General features: G+C 32.9%; 1 protein-coding gene across 6 annotated transcripts in view; it reads right to left on the reverse strand.

Moving 5' to 3' along the window:
- Positions 1–13426, reverse strand: part of LOC129943444 (pyruvate carboxylase, mitochondrial) — a 60100-nt gene that overhangs the window by 2105 nt on the left and 44569 nt on the right. For 4 of the 6 annotated variants that reach the window (XM_056052902.1, XM_056052899.1, XM_056052901.1 and 1 more), the window contains 6 exons: positions 11319–11428; positions 10364–11253; positions 9685–10304; positions 8146–8193; positions 327–724; positions 2–261 (listed from right to left, as the gene is read on the reverse strand). In XM_056052902.1, the coding sequence (XP_055908877.1) occupies positions 2–261; positions 327–724; positions 8146–8193; positions 9685–10304; positions 10364–11253; positions 11319–11414 (2312 nt within the window). In that variant the 5' untranslated portion in view covers positions 11415–11428. Of the gene's footprint in view, position 1; positions 262–326; positions 725–8145; positions 8194–9684; positions 10305–10363; positions 11254–11318; positions 11429–11532; positions 11663–13426 lie in introns of those variants that run through there. The other 2 variants (XM_056052903.1, XM_056052904.1) reach the window with 2 other exon arrangements.

Below are 13426 nucleotides of genomic sequence, written 5' to 3' on the forward strand. Positions count from 1 at the left end.
CTTAGCTGCAGAAGGTTTGAGAAGACCAGCCATATCCTTAATTGACAGTACGTGTGTTCCGGCTTTGACAAGTTCATCAGCAAGATTTGTGTAGTACTTGAGGTCATACTTTGTCTTTGTTGGATCACTGACATCTCCACTGTACGAAATAGCAGCTTCAACAACACCACCAGCCTTACCAGCTGCTTCCATGCCCAATATCAAATTTGGCAAGTAGTTCAATGAGTCAAACACACGGAAGATATCCATACCAGTTTGCACCTAGATTCAAAATCAAAAACAATTTAATTTCACGTTATAAACTAAAATAAGACCCTCTAACTCACAGCAAGTTCACAGAACTTGAAAACAACATTGTCCGGGTAGTTAGTGTAGCCAACAGCATTGGCACCTCTCAGCAGCATCTGGAAGGGAATGTTGGGGATTTGCTTTCGCATATCTTCCAATCGTTCCCATGGGCATTCGTGCAAGAAACGTAGGGCAACATCAAAAGTGGCACCACCCCAGTTCTCCAAAGCATACAAATTATTGAATTTGTGTGCAACATATGGTGAAATCTTCAAAAGATCATGTGATCGGACACGAGTTGCCAATAAAGATTGATGAGCATCACGGAAGGTAGTGTCCATCAAAAGTAGATTTTTACGTGAGCGAACTTCTTTGGCAAATGCTTCAGGTCCTTGACTTTTTAAAATATCACGTAGACCTTTTGGTGGTTCGGTTACTGTGGAATTATACGAATAAATAAGTTTGATAAGTCTTTAAATATTTGAGAGTATTTTATTCACCCATAAGCTTGTTTTTAATATTTATTATACAGCTTGTTTATTGTCTTTGATAACATTTGTATAACTATTTAACAAAGGGACACTCACAAAATTTTGATTATAATTGTTATAATTAACTTAAATATATCAGGAAACTAAAAAAACTAAAATAATATTCCCCGAATTCTTTTTTAGGTACTTTTAATTTATTTCAAGTGAAGTCAAGTTCTTAAATTAAATAAAGTTTTGAAACATCTAACTTTAAATTAATATTTTTAGTAGAATTTGAATATATCTTTTATATTATTCACAATAGACCAAAAATAACAAATTTCGTCGTTCTTCAGGCAAAAAAATGTATCCCAAATGTTACGTAAATTATTATTTAAATCTTTGCGAACCCGAATTTTGGACAGATGAAATAAGAAGGGAATATTTAAAAAACTCAGAATGTTAATAAAAGTTGGCCCCTTAAATAACTTGTTTTTAACTGTTTTGTTATTATAACGTTGATATAGTATAACTTTACGTAAGCTGTTATTTCTCAAGTCTTATTTTTGAACCATAAAATCAAAATTCCAAGAAAGAACAACCTCATTTTAGTTTATTTACAGTCAATTTTTAGTAGAGATTCGAGTTTTAGATTTATTTTCTACTGAACTCTTACCTTAAACATAAATCTGGTTTTGTCTTGAACTTTGTTAAGTTTTAGTAAGTTGGTTAAATTAGTCAAAACAGCTTTGAAAAACTATGCGAAAACGAAAAACCATTTATAAATTAATACAAATCATAAACTTTTTTGGAACTAAATGAAAATGCTGGAATGCGGTTGACTGCAAATGAAATCCCATATGATGTTTGAACTTGTCCATTTAAAAGATTTAAAGTCAATTGTAAAATCGCCAAAAACGGAAAACAAACAAAAATAATGGAAACATATAAAAAATCACATTTGGAAGGTTCATACAGAAGTCGAAGCCAAATCAAATAAAAACGTTCATTAAGAAGATTTCGTTTCTAAATCGATGTGTAAGGTAATAAGAGTAACCAGTTGGTAAAATAACTGCTTTCAAAACTCATCTTTCTTTTATTCAAATTGTTCAATCAAGGCGCCAGTTATAGCTGTCATTGGTTTCCATCATTGAAAACAAACATTGAAAAATACATTTTTAGAGAAAAATAAATGCGTAACTATACTTTTTTTCTCAAAAAAAAATCCTTTGTGTTATTTTGATTTGTAATCAAAGGGAAACACCGTCAATTATCGAATCCAAATTTTTTCCGGATCGATTTCAATGATAGCTATAACTGGCGCCGAAGTGAACTTGTTTTTCGTCCGCCAATTCTTCAAGTTTTTAAAATAAATTATGTATGTATATTATTCATAGAAAATAAAACATAATATTGTAAACAAAAACGAGGTATTCAAAGATTGACTGACGTAAATAATGTTTTTCAACTTTGAATCTGATGTTTTTCTAAGTATTAATTTTTTCAACAATTAAGTGACGTACGTGTAGATACGCAAAGAAATAAAGAAGTCAAAAAGTTAATATTAAACATTTTGTGCAGCTTTGACCCTTAATTTTGGTGACTAATTTCAACAAGCTTTTTTACTAAATATGATTTAAAATCATGAAAATGAAAATAAACCAGCATAGGTGTTCATATATGCGTTTGCCCTGATGTAATGGTTGGGCTCATCAGAGGATGACCATTACACCTTGTCTTGACGCATATTTTCTCGAATATATGAACACCTATGCTGGTTTATTTTTATTTTCATTTTCATGATATTAAATCATATTTATTAAAAATAATCACAATTCGACTGTTAACAGTCAAATATTTCATCTTCAACAAGCTACCAAGCTCTTGTCTAAAAAGCCAATTCCTTTTAGAATAATTCTTTAATCCATGAAAATTTAAAACAAACTTTGAGGACATTATTTTGAACGAATGGCGAATAGTCCCCAAATGTCCCTTGTATATACATAAAAGCTTTTATTCGATGAATAATTTTTAAAAGTTAATCAAGTAAGCTTGATAGATCATGCAATTTTCTAAAATATCAACTGTAATTAAAGCAATTTAAAAATAAGTTAAATGTCAAAAATATCAACTTTTCACACTATAAGCATAAACGGATTTTTACACATAATAATTTCAAGTAATGCTCAGAAAAAAAACCATTTCTTCATATTTCCTTTTCCTAACTCTTTAAAAAAGTCCTAACTCAAAGTATTATTTACTAGTTGTGAAAACTAGTACTCAAATAGTCCTAACAATATTAATATGAAAAAAAGTTTTATGTAGAACTCTGTCCCAATCAACTTCTCAAACGAGCTAAAACCTGGTTAATATATACCATGCGTTAGTAATACTTGGTTTCTTCCACAGAATTATTAAGCTTTAGTTTTATCAAAATTATTACTGAGTACCATAGTTAGAACATCTTATTTTCTAGTATTTTGAAATCGATAGCCTTGGACATTAATATTGGAATTATAGAGCAATGCGTTTCATTCAGTTTATCAATTCTTAATAATTCTCAGTTTAAAGATTTAACTCTTTTTTTTTCGACATAATTTTGTATCATTAATTTTTTGGAATTCATATTTTTCATATCATTCACTAATCAGACAAAGAGGATGCAATTCAATTTCTCCAAGAAAATGTATAGAAGTAATAGAATTTAATTTTTGTCATATTACATTATTTAAGCTCAAATTATTTTAAAATAAAAAAATTTTAAGTTATTAATTAGCAAATAAATAAATCCTTAATTAAACTTTTCTTTTTTAACTCTGTATAGCTGAAATTTTCTCTTTAAATGAAAACACCTTGATTTAAGGAAGACTTTTACTTACATTTAAGATAGTTTCAAAGCTTGTTTTATGTTGCCGCGAAGAGTTTGAGGTTCTTAGCGCACAGCACAACATTAGACTCTGCTGGGTCCGAGGCACAGCGATATTCGAGAAAGCCGATGAATTAGCAAGATTAGGGTCAATGCTTGACGTAAGCCAAGCTCAGCTAATTAGCACCCCTACCTGTTATTTAAAACAGGAAATCTCAAAAAGAATAACTATCAAGGCCGATGAAAGGTGGAACCTTCTTGACACCTGCGGCACTACAAAAAAGATCTGGTCCTGTTTTAAGAAACAAAGAACGAAAAGAATTATGCAGCTACACAAGGGATCACTTCGATCTCTTGTGAGCATATTCACCGGACATAATCTGTTAGGTTATCATATAAAAAAAGATGAGAATCAGTTCAATTGATCTATGCAGAGGATGCGGTGACGAGGAGGTGCATGAAGACACTCCACAATTTCTGTGTCACTGCCCCGCACTCTCCCATTAAAGGAAGAATCGTAGGAGAACTCTCTATTACGTCAGGTACGAACATTCTGAAAAAGCCTCTAAATGGCTTGACTAACTGAACACATAGGTTTTTCTTATTAGCTTCCGTAGCAATACTCACGGGTATCACAATGGATCTGTATTGATCTAAGTGTGACGGTAAAGACATCAATTGTCAGCCCCTAAACCTAACCTAACCTAGTTTCACGTCGAAATGACACCAAAACGAAAACAAACGTCTTTGGAAATTCAAAAATTGGTTTTGTTGCATAGCCAATACCGTAAACAGTACAGTAGAGAAATACCAAACATTTTGTAAAGGAGCCCTCCCGCAGTTCATTGCATAATTTAACGATTTAAAAACGAAAATAGGATTCATAATATACGATTAGGAGCTACTTTTTAGTCTTATCCAGTTCCCTTATTATAAGTGGAATCTCTGAAGATTTTAAAAGTCAGAACCATCAATAAAAGAAGCATCAATATCGAAGTATGAAATTTTCGTAAAAGAATAATCGAGCTAATGTGAAGCACGGTGGCGGTGGGTCCGTAATGGAATGAGGATGTGTTGCAAGTTTTGGTGTTCGGGACTGGCATTTAGTGGAAGGTAACTGTATCAAATGGCTAAAATCTATATTTTGAAACAACATTTGGGGCTCATTGTTAGTGAGGTCAGAATGCAAGTCAATTAATCTTCTGCCCTAAGGTGCTAAAAACACAGAAAAAGTCACCCGACCCAAATGCAATCGAGCATTATAGTATTTGATGAACTGGGAAGTCGGGTTGCTCAAAAGAACCTTAAAAAGAGACTGGGATGCGACCCACACTGATAACTTCCCATCCCTTCTGTCAATTTTTCTTGCTTAAAAGGTTTGTAAGTTTTCATGGTGGGTTATAAAAGTTGTCAGTTGAATTATTTTTAAAAATTTTAAAATTACTAACAATATTTTTCATATAAAGAAATAGTTTAGTTTAAAAATCTAGTTTTGTTAAACAAATTTTTAGTCGAAAACAAATTTTTACCAATTTTAGAAGCATTTCTTAGATTTTTACAAATTGGTTGAATGAAATTAATTTGAGAGTTATCAAGAACCGACATCAATTTTTACCAAATTTGATTTTTTGTAGATTTTATTTTTTTATGGAATAACAGACTCTTGAATTTTTACAAACAATAAAACTACTGAATATCGAAAACAATATTTTCTGTGTAAAAAGTTTGAAGATAATATTTTTAATTTTTGAAAAGCTATTTGAGTCAGAAGTAAAATTTTACCAAGTTTTAGTATTGTTTTTTTTGTTAGGTTTTTATTTTTTGTAAAAAAAACTGTCAATTCGATTTTTCTAAAATTTTTATTGAATGTTGACAGCAATATTTGTTTAAAAGATAAAATTAGCTTAAAGCCAATATCTTAAAGTTTTGAAATGATATTCGAGTCGAAAATCAATTTTTACCAACTTTTATTAATTTTTTGTTCAGGTTTTTATTTTTTGTAAAAAAACTGTCAATTCGATTTTTCCAAAAATTGTTCTGAATGTTGTAAACAATATTTCTTATAAGTTAAAATTAGCCATTATCTCAAATTTTTGAAAAGATATTTAAGTCGAAATTAAATTTTTTACCAACTTTGAGTAATGTTCCAAAGCACACAGACTACACCATTCCCCAACTATAATTCGACAGAAACTTCCAGATTTCTAAACCTACCAGATCTTTTTGGGAGGATAGGACATTCTTGGGGTTGGTGGAGGTGTGTACTCTGAACGACTGAAATTAAGTCTCTCATTCCGCCTTCCCAATCATCATTGTAGCGTGTTTCAGGCGGAACTTTTGGCGATAAAACAAGTCTTGTCTTGGCTCAAAGAAAACGTGATATCAACATCTAATACCCGTATTTTCTCTGATAGCCAGGCCGCTATCAAATCTCTGGACTCTGTCTCTACAAACTCTATAACAGTCCATGACTGTCGATCATCGCTTATGGAGATGGCGCAACAGTTTAATATTCACCTTTGCTAGGTGCCGGGCCATAGAGACATTCCAGGTAACTGTAAGGCAGATGAACTCGCCAGGAACGGTACAGTACAGCCCATCCTACCACGTTTGGCAAGTACTGGCATACCAATTGCTTGTTGTAAACTGCTGCTAATACAAGACGCTGTGAGGAGGGCAGGCACCAGGTGGAACAACATCACCAAGTGTCAAGTCACAAAAAACATCTGGCCAACACTGGATTTAAAACGTTTAAGGTGCTTGCTCTCTCTAAGCAGATCGCATATAAGCTCGATAATAGGTGTCATAACCGAACACTGTCCAATAGGAAAGCACGCCACGCGACTCGGCGGCGTATTCTCAAATGACTTTTGTAGAAGCTGTTTGGACGATGCAGAGGAAGAAACTACTCTTCATCTTCACTGCACATGCCCTGCTCTGGCTCCAAAACGCAAGAATTACCTAGGAGAATTCTTTTTTAACGATCTAAACGATCTAAATCATATCAGTATAATCAGCCTCTCACGTTTCGTAAGGGACTCAAGCTGGTTTCATTGAGCTAAGGAGGAAACCTCAAGATTCATGCGATATCACAATGGGCCATTAAACTGGCCTAAGTGTGTCCGTTTCCATCTTCGACAGCCACTATAACCTAACCTAACCTTGAGTAATGTTTTTTTTTGGTTTTTATTTTTTTTTTAAAAACTGTGAGTTCGATTTTTCTCAAAAATGTACCTGATATCAAAAACGTTATTTTTCATTGGACAAAATTGTTTTAGAGGTAAAATCATTTTTGCTCGTAGAATTTTCGAGGTGACAAAAATTTTTTTTTTCAGTTTTTTTGATTGATAAAAAAAACGTTAATTTGATTCTTTTTTCTAAAAATATATTTGTTTGGTATCTCTATAGAATATATAATATAAAATTTAATTCAAGTCTCTAGCACCATTGGTTCGTGAGATATTTAGGTTTAACCAAAATGTGCACCTTTTTTTAAAAACTGCTATGGTAAAAAAATAACCCACGCAGTTTTCTTGAGAGCCCTTTTTGCATATTTCTGCAATATTATCTGTATAACAACATTTATTTGAAGTCGTTATCTCTTCTGGTTCTTGAGCTATGGACAACGACAAAAAAAACATCTTGAACGTACGGACGTACGAACGTACACACACACGCACGCACAGACATCATTCAAAAAATCTTTTATTTCGAATCTAGGGACTCGTCGAGAAATGTCAAAATGTGCGATGTGAAAAATCGGCCCAATTACAATAACTTCCTATGGAAAGTTAAAAATATTGAGGACCTTACGATTTCTTGTCTTCAAGAAAAATTGTAAATAATAAGTACCAAATGAATGTTTAAATCTCGTCTTTTCGAAAAAATACGCGACTAAGTTCAAAATATTAAGTGTCTGAATATGTGTGAGGTGCTATACTATAAACTTGCTTTTGCTTTTAATATTAATTTACTGTTTGATGGTTTAAATTGTAATTTTAGCTTATTTAAAGTTAAACAAAAAACATGTTTAAATGTCATATAACACGGTTATAAAGTTTTGCATGCTCCATACATTTTCTTAAAAAAAATGCATAGCGAACATTTATATTTCATGTGTCTGATTAGTCTTGGGAGCTTGTATATCCATATTATTTATAAAAACAAATTAAGTAGTTTGGTAATGTGTTGGATCTTAGTAATAATTATTGTACAATTAAATAGTATTCGGTCTTAGGAAACTTAATTATAAAAATTAAAAAACACAAAATTATTAATATTTCTCAAAAATTATATCCTTATTTTAAAACCATAACCTTAAATTAGAACAACAAAACGAACATCCCCAAAACACAAAACAAAATAATTAAGTACATTTTAGTTAAGTGTTGAATAATAAATAAATAAAAAAAAAACAATTAAATAAAATATGTATATAAAAAAACAACGACACCAAACACAAATAATAATGATAATAATAGTAACAATAATAAAAAGGAAATAAAGAAAAACAAAACGTACCTTTACACTCGCCACGTTCTTCTTTTTCGAGTGCTTCTGGCGATAAGTCTGTTTTTTTTTTTTTAATTTTTCATTTTTATTGTTTTTGCATTTTTGATTGAAAAAAATGGTAGCGTGACAGAGTAGCAGTTGATTGATAATGATGGCATAGTAGTAGTCACAAACAATTTTGTTTTTTGTTTTATTTTTATTACAAAAAGTAATTTTTTTTTTGAAACATAAAAACAACAAATTATTCCACAATTCAAAAAATAAAAGAAATAAATCACAAAATTAACTATTTTTTTAATTTAAAAAAAGGATAAGGATAATAATAAAGAATAATGAAGGACATGGTGCTTAAAGATTTTTAGTGCAAATGTAGATTAGACTGATTCATAAAACGTAAAGTTACTTTGATTTTCAATGGAACAAGCTTTTTCGTTTGAGCTTGGCGAAATAATACAAAAATATGCATGTCAAAATTTCAGCTTTTTAGATTGATATCTTGAGGCCACTTATCACCTTTTTTCATTTTTCCCTTCAAGTTGTAGGAGTCTTTAATCGTTTTTGGTTTTTTCTTGCAAAGCATAAGAATCCTTCGATAACTTGGAATCATGAGTGTAAGTTTTTCTTAAAGGAATTTCAATGACTATTGAAAAAGTCTTGAAAAATTATATAATTAAAACACTCCTTTCAAAACCATTTAGTTTGTATATTACCTGTTGAAATTATCAGCTGTATAGGCAATTTTAAAAGATGAAAATGGGCAGATTCAGGCGACATTAGAGACTTGAATTTAAGGCAAGTTTCTTGTATCTGATTGGCTAGCTGCCACAAAATTACCTTCCAGTTAAGGCAACTTTAATGGAAAGTTGACTAAAATGTTAGTCAAGAAAAATCTCTCTAACTATCAAGTCAAGTCAGCTTATGTCAAAATGACAGTAAATGCCATGTTTATTCATTCAACTCAAAGTTGAACTTTATTTCTCTATGATTTTGTTTAATGTTTTGTAGAAAAGGGTTCCTTGTCAAATTGGAAAAGAAATAAGTAATATATTTTTACAATATAAAATACAAATACATACAAACATGTATGTAGCTTGCCTGAAGAGTGTTTTGTAGACAATAATGTTTTTGGTAGTTTTTGTACGATGAACTGAAGGTAGTCAATGACACTTGAAAAAATATCTAGCTGCCTTGTTCCAAATTTGCGTTCACAGAATGCAGTTGCCTGCAAATTAAGTCCCTTATGTTGTTTGAAACTGCCAAATATTTATCTTGCTTTTTTAAACGATTTCTTATTTCAAAAAAGCAGTTTTTAACATTGGAATGTTTTTTGAATCAGTCTAATGTAAATATTTTATAAAGATATTTAATTTCAACCGTGATGTGTGTTCTTGTAAGGCATAGAAAAGTTATTGAACATAATTTTGCACAAAGGGGTCTTAAGTGTCATTTTATAGAAAATTTCACTCAGTAGTGATGAATTTCTTTTCTTATGTGTGAAAAATTAATAACAAAAAGCATTTCATTGCTTAGCTAAGGAGAAAAACTTACCAAGTGGGACAGTTGGTATATGAGGGTCGACATTTGCAGGCTTCAGAGTTGTTGCCAATGGGGTTTGGGGGCCATTGACCAGCACCTCACCGACATAGTTGAGCAGTTTTTGAGCACGATTGTGTGAGACACGGAATTTGAAGAGCTCTGGATGCTCATCAATGAAGTAGGTATCGAGAACACCATGGAGGAATTTCTGATTCTCTAGCACGTTCAACAAGAATGGGATATTGGTTTTGACACCACGAATACGGAATTCACGAAGGGCACGGTTCATCTTGGAGGCAGAACCTTGCAGGTCAGATGCATGTGAAATTACCTTCACAAGCAGTGAATCGTAGTATGGGGAGATGATAGCACCGGCGAAGGCAGATGCGGAATCTAAACGGATGCCCATACCCTCACCGGAACGGAAAACTTCGAGACGGCCAGTACTGGGCTGGAAATCATTGGCTGGATCTTCAGTGGTGACACGACATTGGATGGCGTATCCACGAGGTTTGATGTTTTCCTGAGTGTAGCCAAGTTCGGGAAGAGTCATGCCTTCGGCTACACGAATTTGAGACTGCACCAAGTCGATTCCAGTGATTTCTTCAGTCACAGTGTGCTCAACTTGTAATCTAAAAGAATACAGTTTTAAATTCATCGAACTTCTGTGAAAGCTTAATTGAAAATTTACCTAGCATTGACTTCAATGAAGTAGAAGTTTCCAGTTTCGTCGCACAAGAATTCTACAGTTCCAGCATTTTCATAGCCAACATGTTTGGCTAGGCGCACTGCTGCCTCGGTCATTTTATCACGAACTTCTTGGGGTAATCTTGGTGCGGGGGCAATTTCGACAACTTTTTGATGACGACGCTGTACTGAGCAATCACGTTCGTACAAATGAACAACGTTGCCAGCCTTGTCTCCGAGCAATTGCACCTCAATGTGACGTGGACGCTCGATGAACTTCTCAATAAACATAGCTCCATTACCAAAAGCAGCCTTGGCCTCAGAGCTGGCACGTTGAAACATTTCCTCAACTTCATCCATCTTTCGCACAACTCTCATACCACGACCGCCTCCACCGTAGGCAGCCTTGAAAATCACAGGCAGACCGTGTTTCTTACAGAAGTCCAAAGCTTCTTCTTTTGTGGTCACTGGACCATCAGTACCAGGGACAATTGGAACACCAGCCTCGATAGCAGCAACCCGAGCTGCCACCTTATCACCCATCTGTTGCACCACCTTCGGTGATGGACCAATGAAACGTAGACCAGCATCGATCACAGCTTGAGCAAAGTCACTACGTTCCGATAGAAAACCATATCCAGGGTGCACAGCATCGACGTCGTTTTCCTTGCAAACACGGATAATTTCTGGAATGTTGAGGTAGGCTTCGACTGGAGGAAGACCCTTGCCAACGATATACGATTCATCGGCTTTCTGTCGGTGCATGTGCATTTTGTCTTGTTCAGAATAGATCGCCACCGATTTGATGCCCAATTCTGTGCACGCCCGGAAGACACGAATGGCAATTTCTCCACGATTGGCAACCAAAACCGATCGAATTGGTTTATATTCAACCTGTTTAATAAATTTGTAATCAAAATTTGTTGACGTTTATTTATAACAAGTGACTTATTTCATACCTGAGTGGAAAAGGCATTTTTGTTGATGAGCCAAACGCGGACGCGTGGTGATCTTCTCAGAGTCTGGAAAGCAGTTTGTGCCACGGGTATGAACATCTTGAATTTGTTTTCTATAAAAAAAATATAATGAATAATTATGAAATATTAAATGTGAAGTAATAATAATAATAACGTAATCAAGGGTAAGCTAAAGCCTTTTTTTGGTGTGTATTACTTGGTAGAGTCTGATTTTATCAAAAAGGGTGGGGAAAGAATTACACATTCTTGAAGTACGGCTTGGGGAAATATAATTTTTTTGAGTTTTTCACAATTTGCGTTTTGTTTGAAATTTTAAATCCGTTTGCAATGACTAAGTGTTAAGCTGTGTTATTGAATGTTTTGAAGTATGTTATTTGTGGCCCCTTTTTCAACAACGCAATCGCCATATATAAATAAATAAGTAAACATTTAAACAAATTAAAAATACTATTATTTCAATGTTTTTTATATGAATGTTTATGTACTTGTTGATATTTGTAAGTATCAACTTCAACTTGATGACCTACACACGTTATCTCTATCAATAGTCACATCATAACAATTTTACTGACGTACTCGAATATACATTTTTATACGTTAAGTTTACGTGTTAATAAATTCATATATGTTGACTTTTTATAGATTCTTAATACTGTAGCTAATATTTAGACTTGACTTTTAGTAAACATTTTTGTAAAAGCTTTTTTTCTGCCCTGTTTTGTTGATAAGAAGAGCTTAATTGTTCTACTTTTGTTCAGCATGCATTACAAATCTCAAGTTCAACAATGATAAAGTTGTTTCTATTGTTTATTGTAATGTTATCAATATTTAAAATGTTTTTTATTTTGTTTTTTTATATCGCCGACAAAAAGATTACAGTTTTGAACTTTATTCAAAAAGTATTAATTTTTAATAAATATCAACTGAAGGTGGGAGATACATCAAGGTGTATGCGCAATTTAGGGACAAAAAGTGAACTGAATTGAAAATTTTAAAATGTCTAGGTCAGAGATATTCTCACGTTCGATACATCTTTTTTCGTCTTTCATATTTCAATAACAAGTCAAAATATCAAATTTATTAGAATTTTTTATAATAGCATACGTGTCGTTTTTGTTATTTGGTTTAAAAAAAAAATAAATTAGGTGGTGCCAGAGTCCGTAGAGAACCAAGTTCTTGTAACTTCCAACTCTCGACCATTCCTCTGTCTGAGTCTTTCCAGGGAGGGAGGGGACCTACAGTTTATGTGTCGAATCCGAACGATACATTTGAAAAAACACTTTTCATGACAAAAACTACTCTTGGAGAATTTGACAACTCCTCGCAAGAGGCAGTACCAGTTTCTTTGGTGAATTTTTTGATTTATCATTATTTATTAAAACGGCATAGAAATAATGGAAATAACAATTTCTTAGGATCGTTTAGAAAGTCAATTTGATATAAATGTTATTAACTATAAAATTTTGTATATATATAATATACATATCAGATGTTTCATTATTTTATACTTAACATGATTTACAAGGTGACACCCTGAATAATGAAATATAGAAATGTGAATCATAAAGAAATAAAATATCCTATCGAAATAAAGGAGATGATATTGGAAAAAAGAAGAGTTAGAAGAAAATGGCAATCCACGAGATTCCCAGATGATAAGGTAGTTTTTAACCGTCTTAACAACGAATTAAAAAAAAGAATCTGTGAGTTTAAAAATGATTCACTTAGTAGATTCCTGAAAAGTCTGACGACGGATGCTTCTACAGAATACTCCTTATGGAAAGCAGCTAAGCGCCTAAAAAGACCTCAGACACAAAACCCGCCGATAAAATCTCAAGATGGTAAATGGATCGGAAACCCGAAACAAAAGGCTGATCTCTTCGCTGAACATCTCGCGAATGTTTTCAAGCCATTCCCAGCAAGCACAGCTACAGGTCCCTTACAGTTTGTTGACAGAAACGACGAATGTGAAATACCTTTTGTCACGCTCAAAAAAGTAAGAAGCATGTGTCAACATAAGTTGTCAAACAAAAAATCACCAGGGTACGATCTTATAACTCCTCAGGTTCTGAAAGAAATGCCTCTTATAG

The sequence above is a fragment of the Eupeodes corollae genome, chromosome 1 (assembly GCF_945859685.1).
Source record: "Eupeodes corollae chromosome 1, idEupCoro1.1, whole genome shotgun sequence".
In the NCBI taxonomy this organism is placed as follows: Eukaryota; Metazoa; Arthropoda; class Insecta; order Diptera; family Syrphidae; genus Eupeodes; species Eupeodes corollae.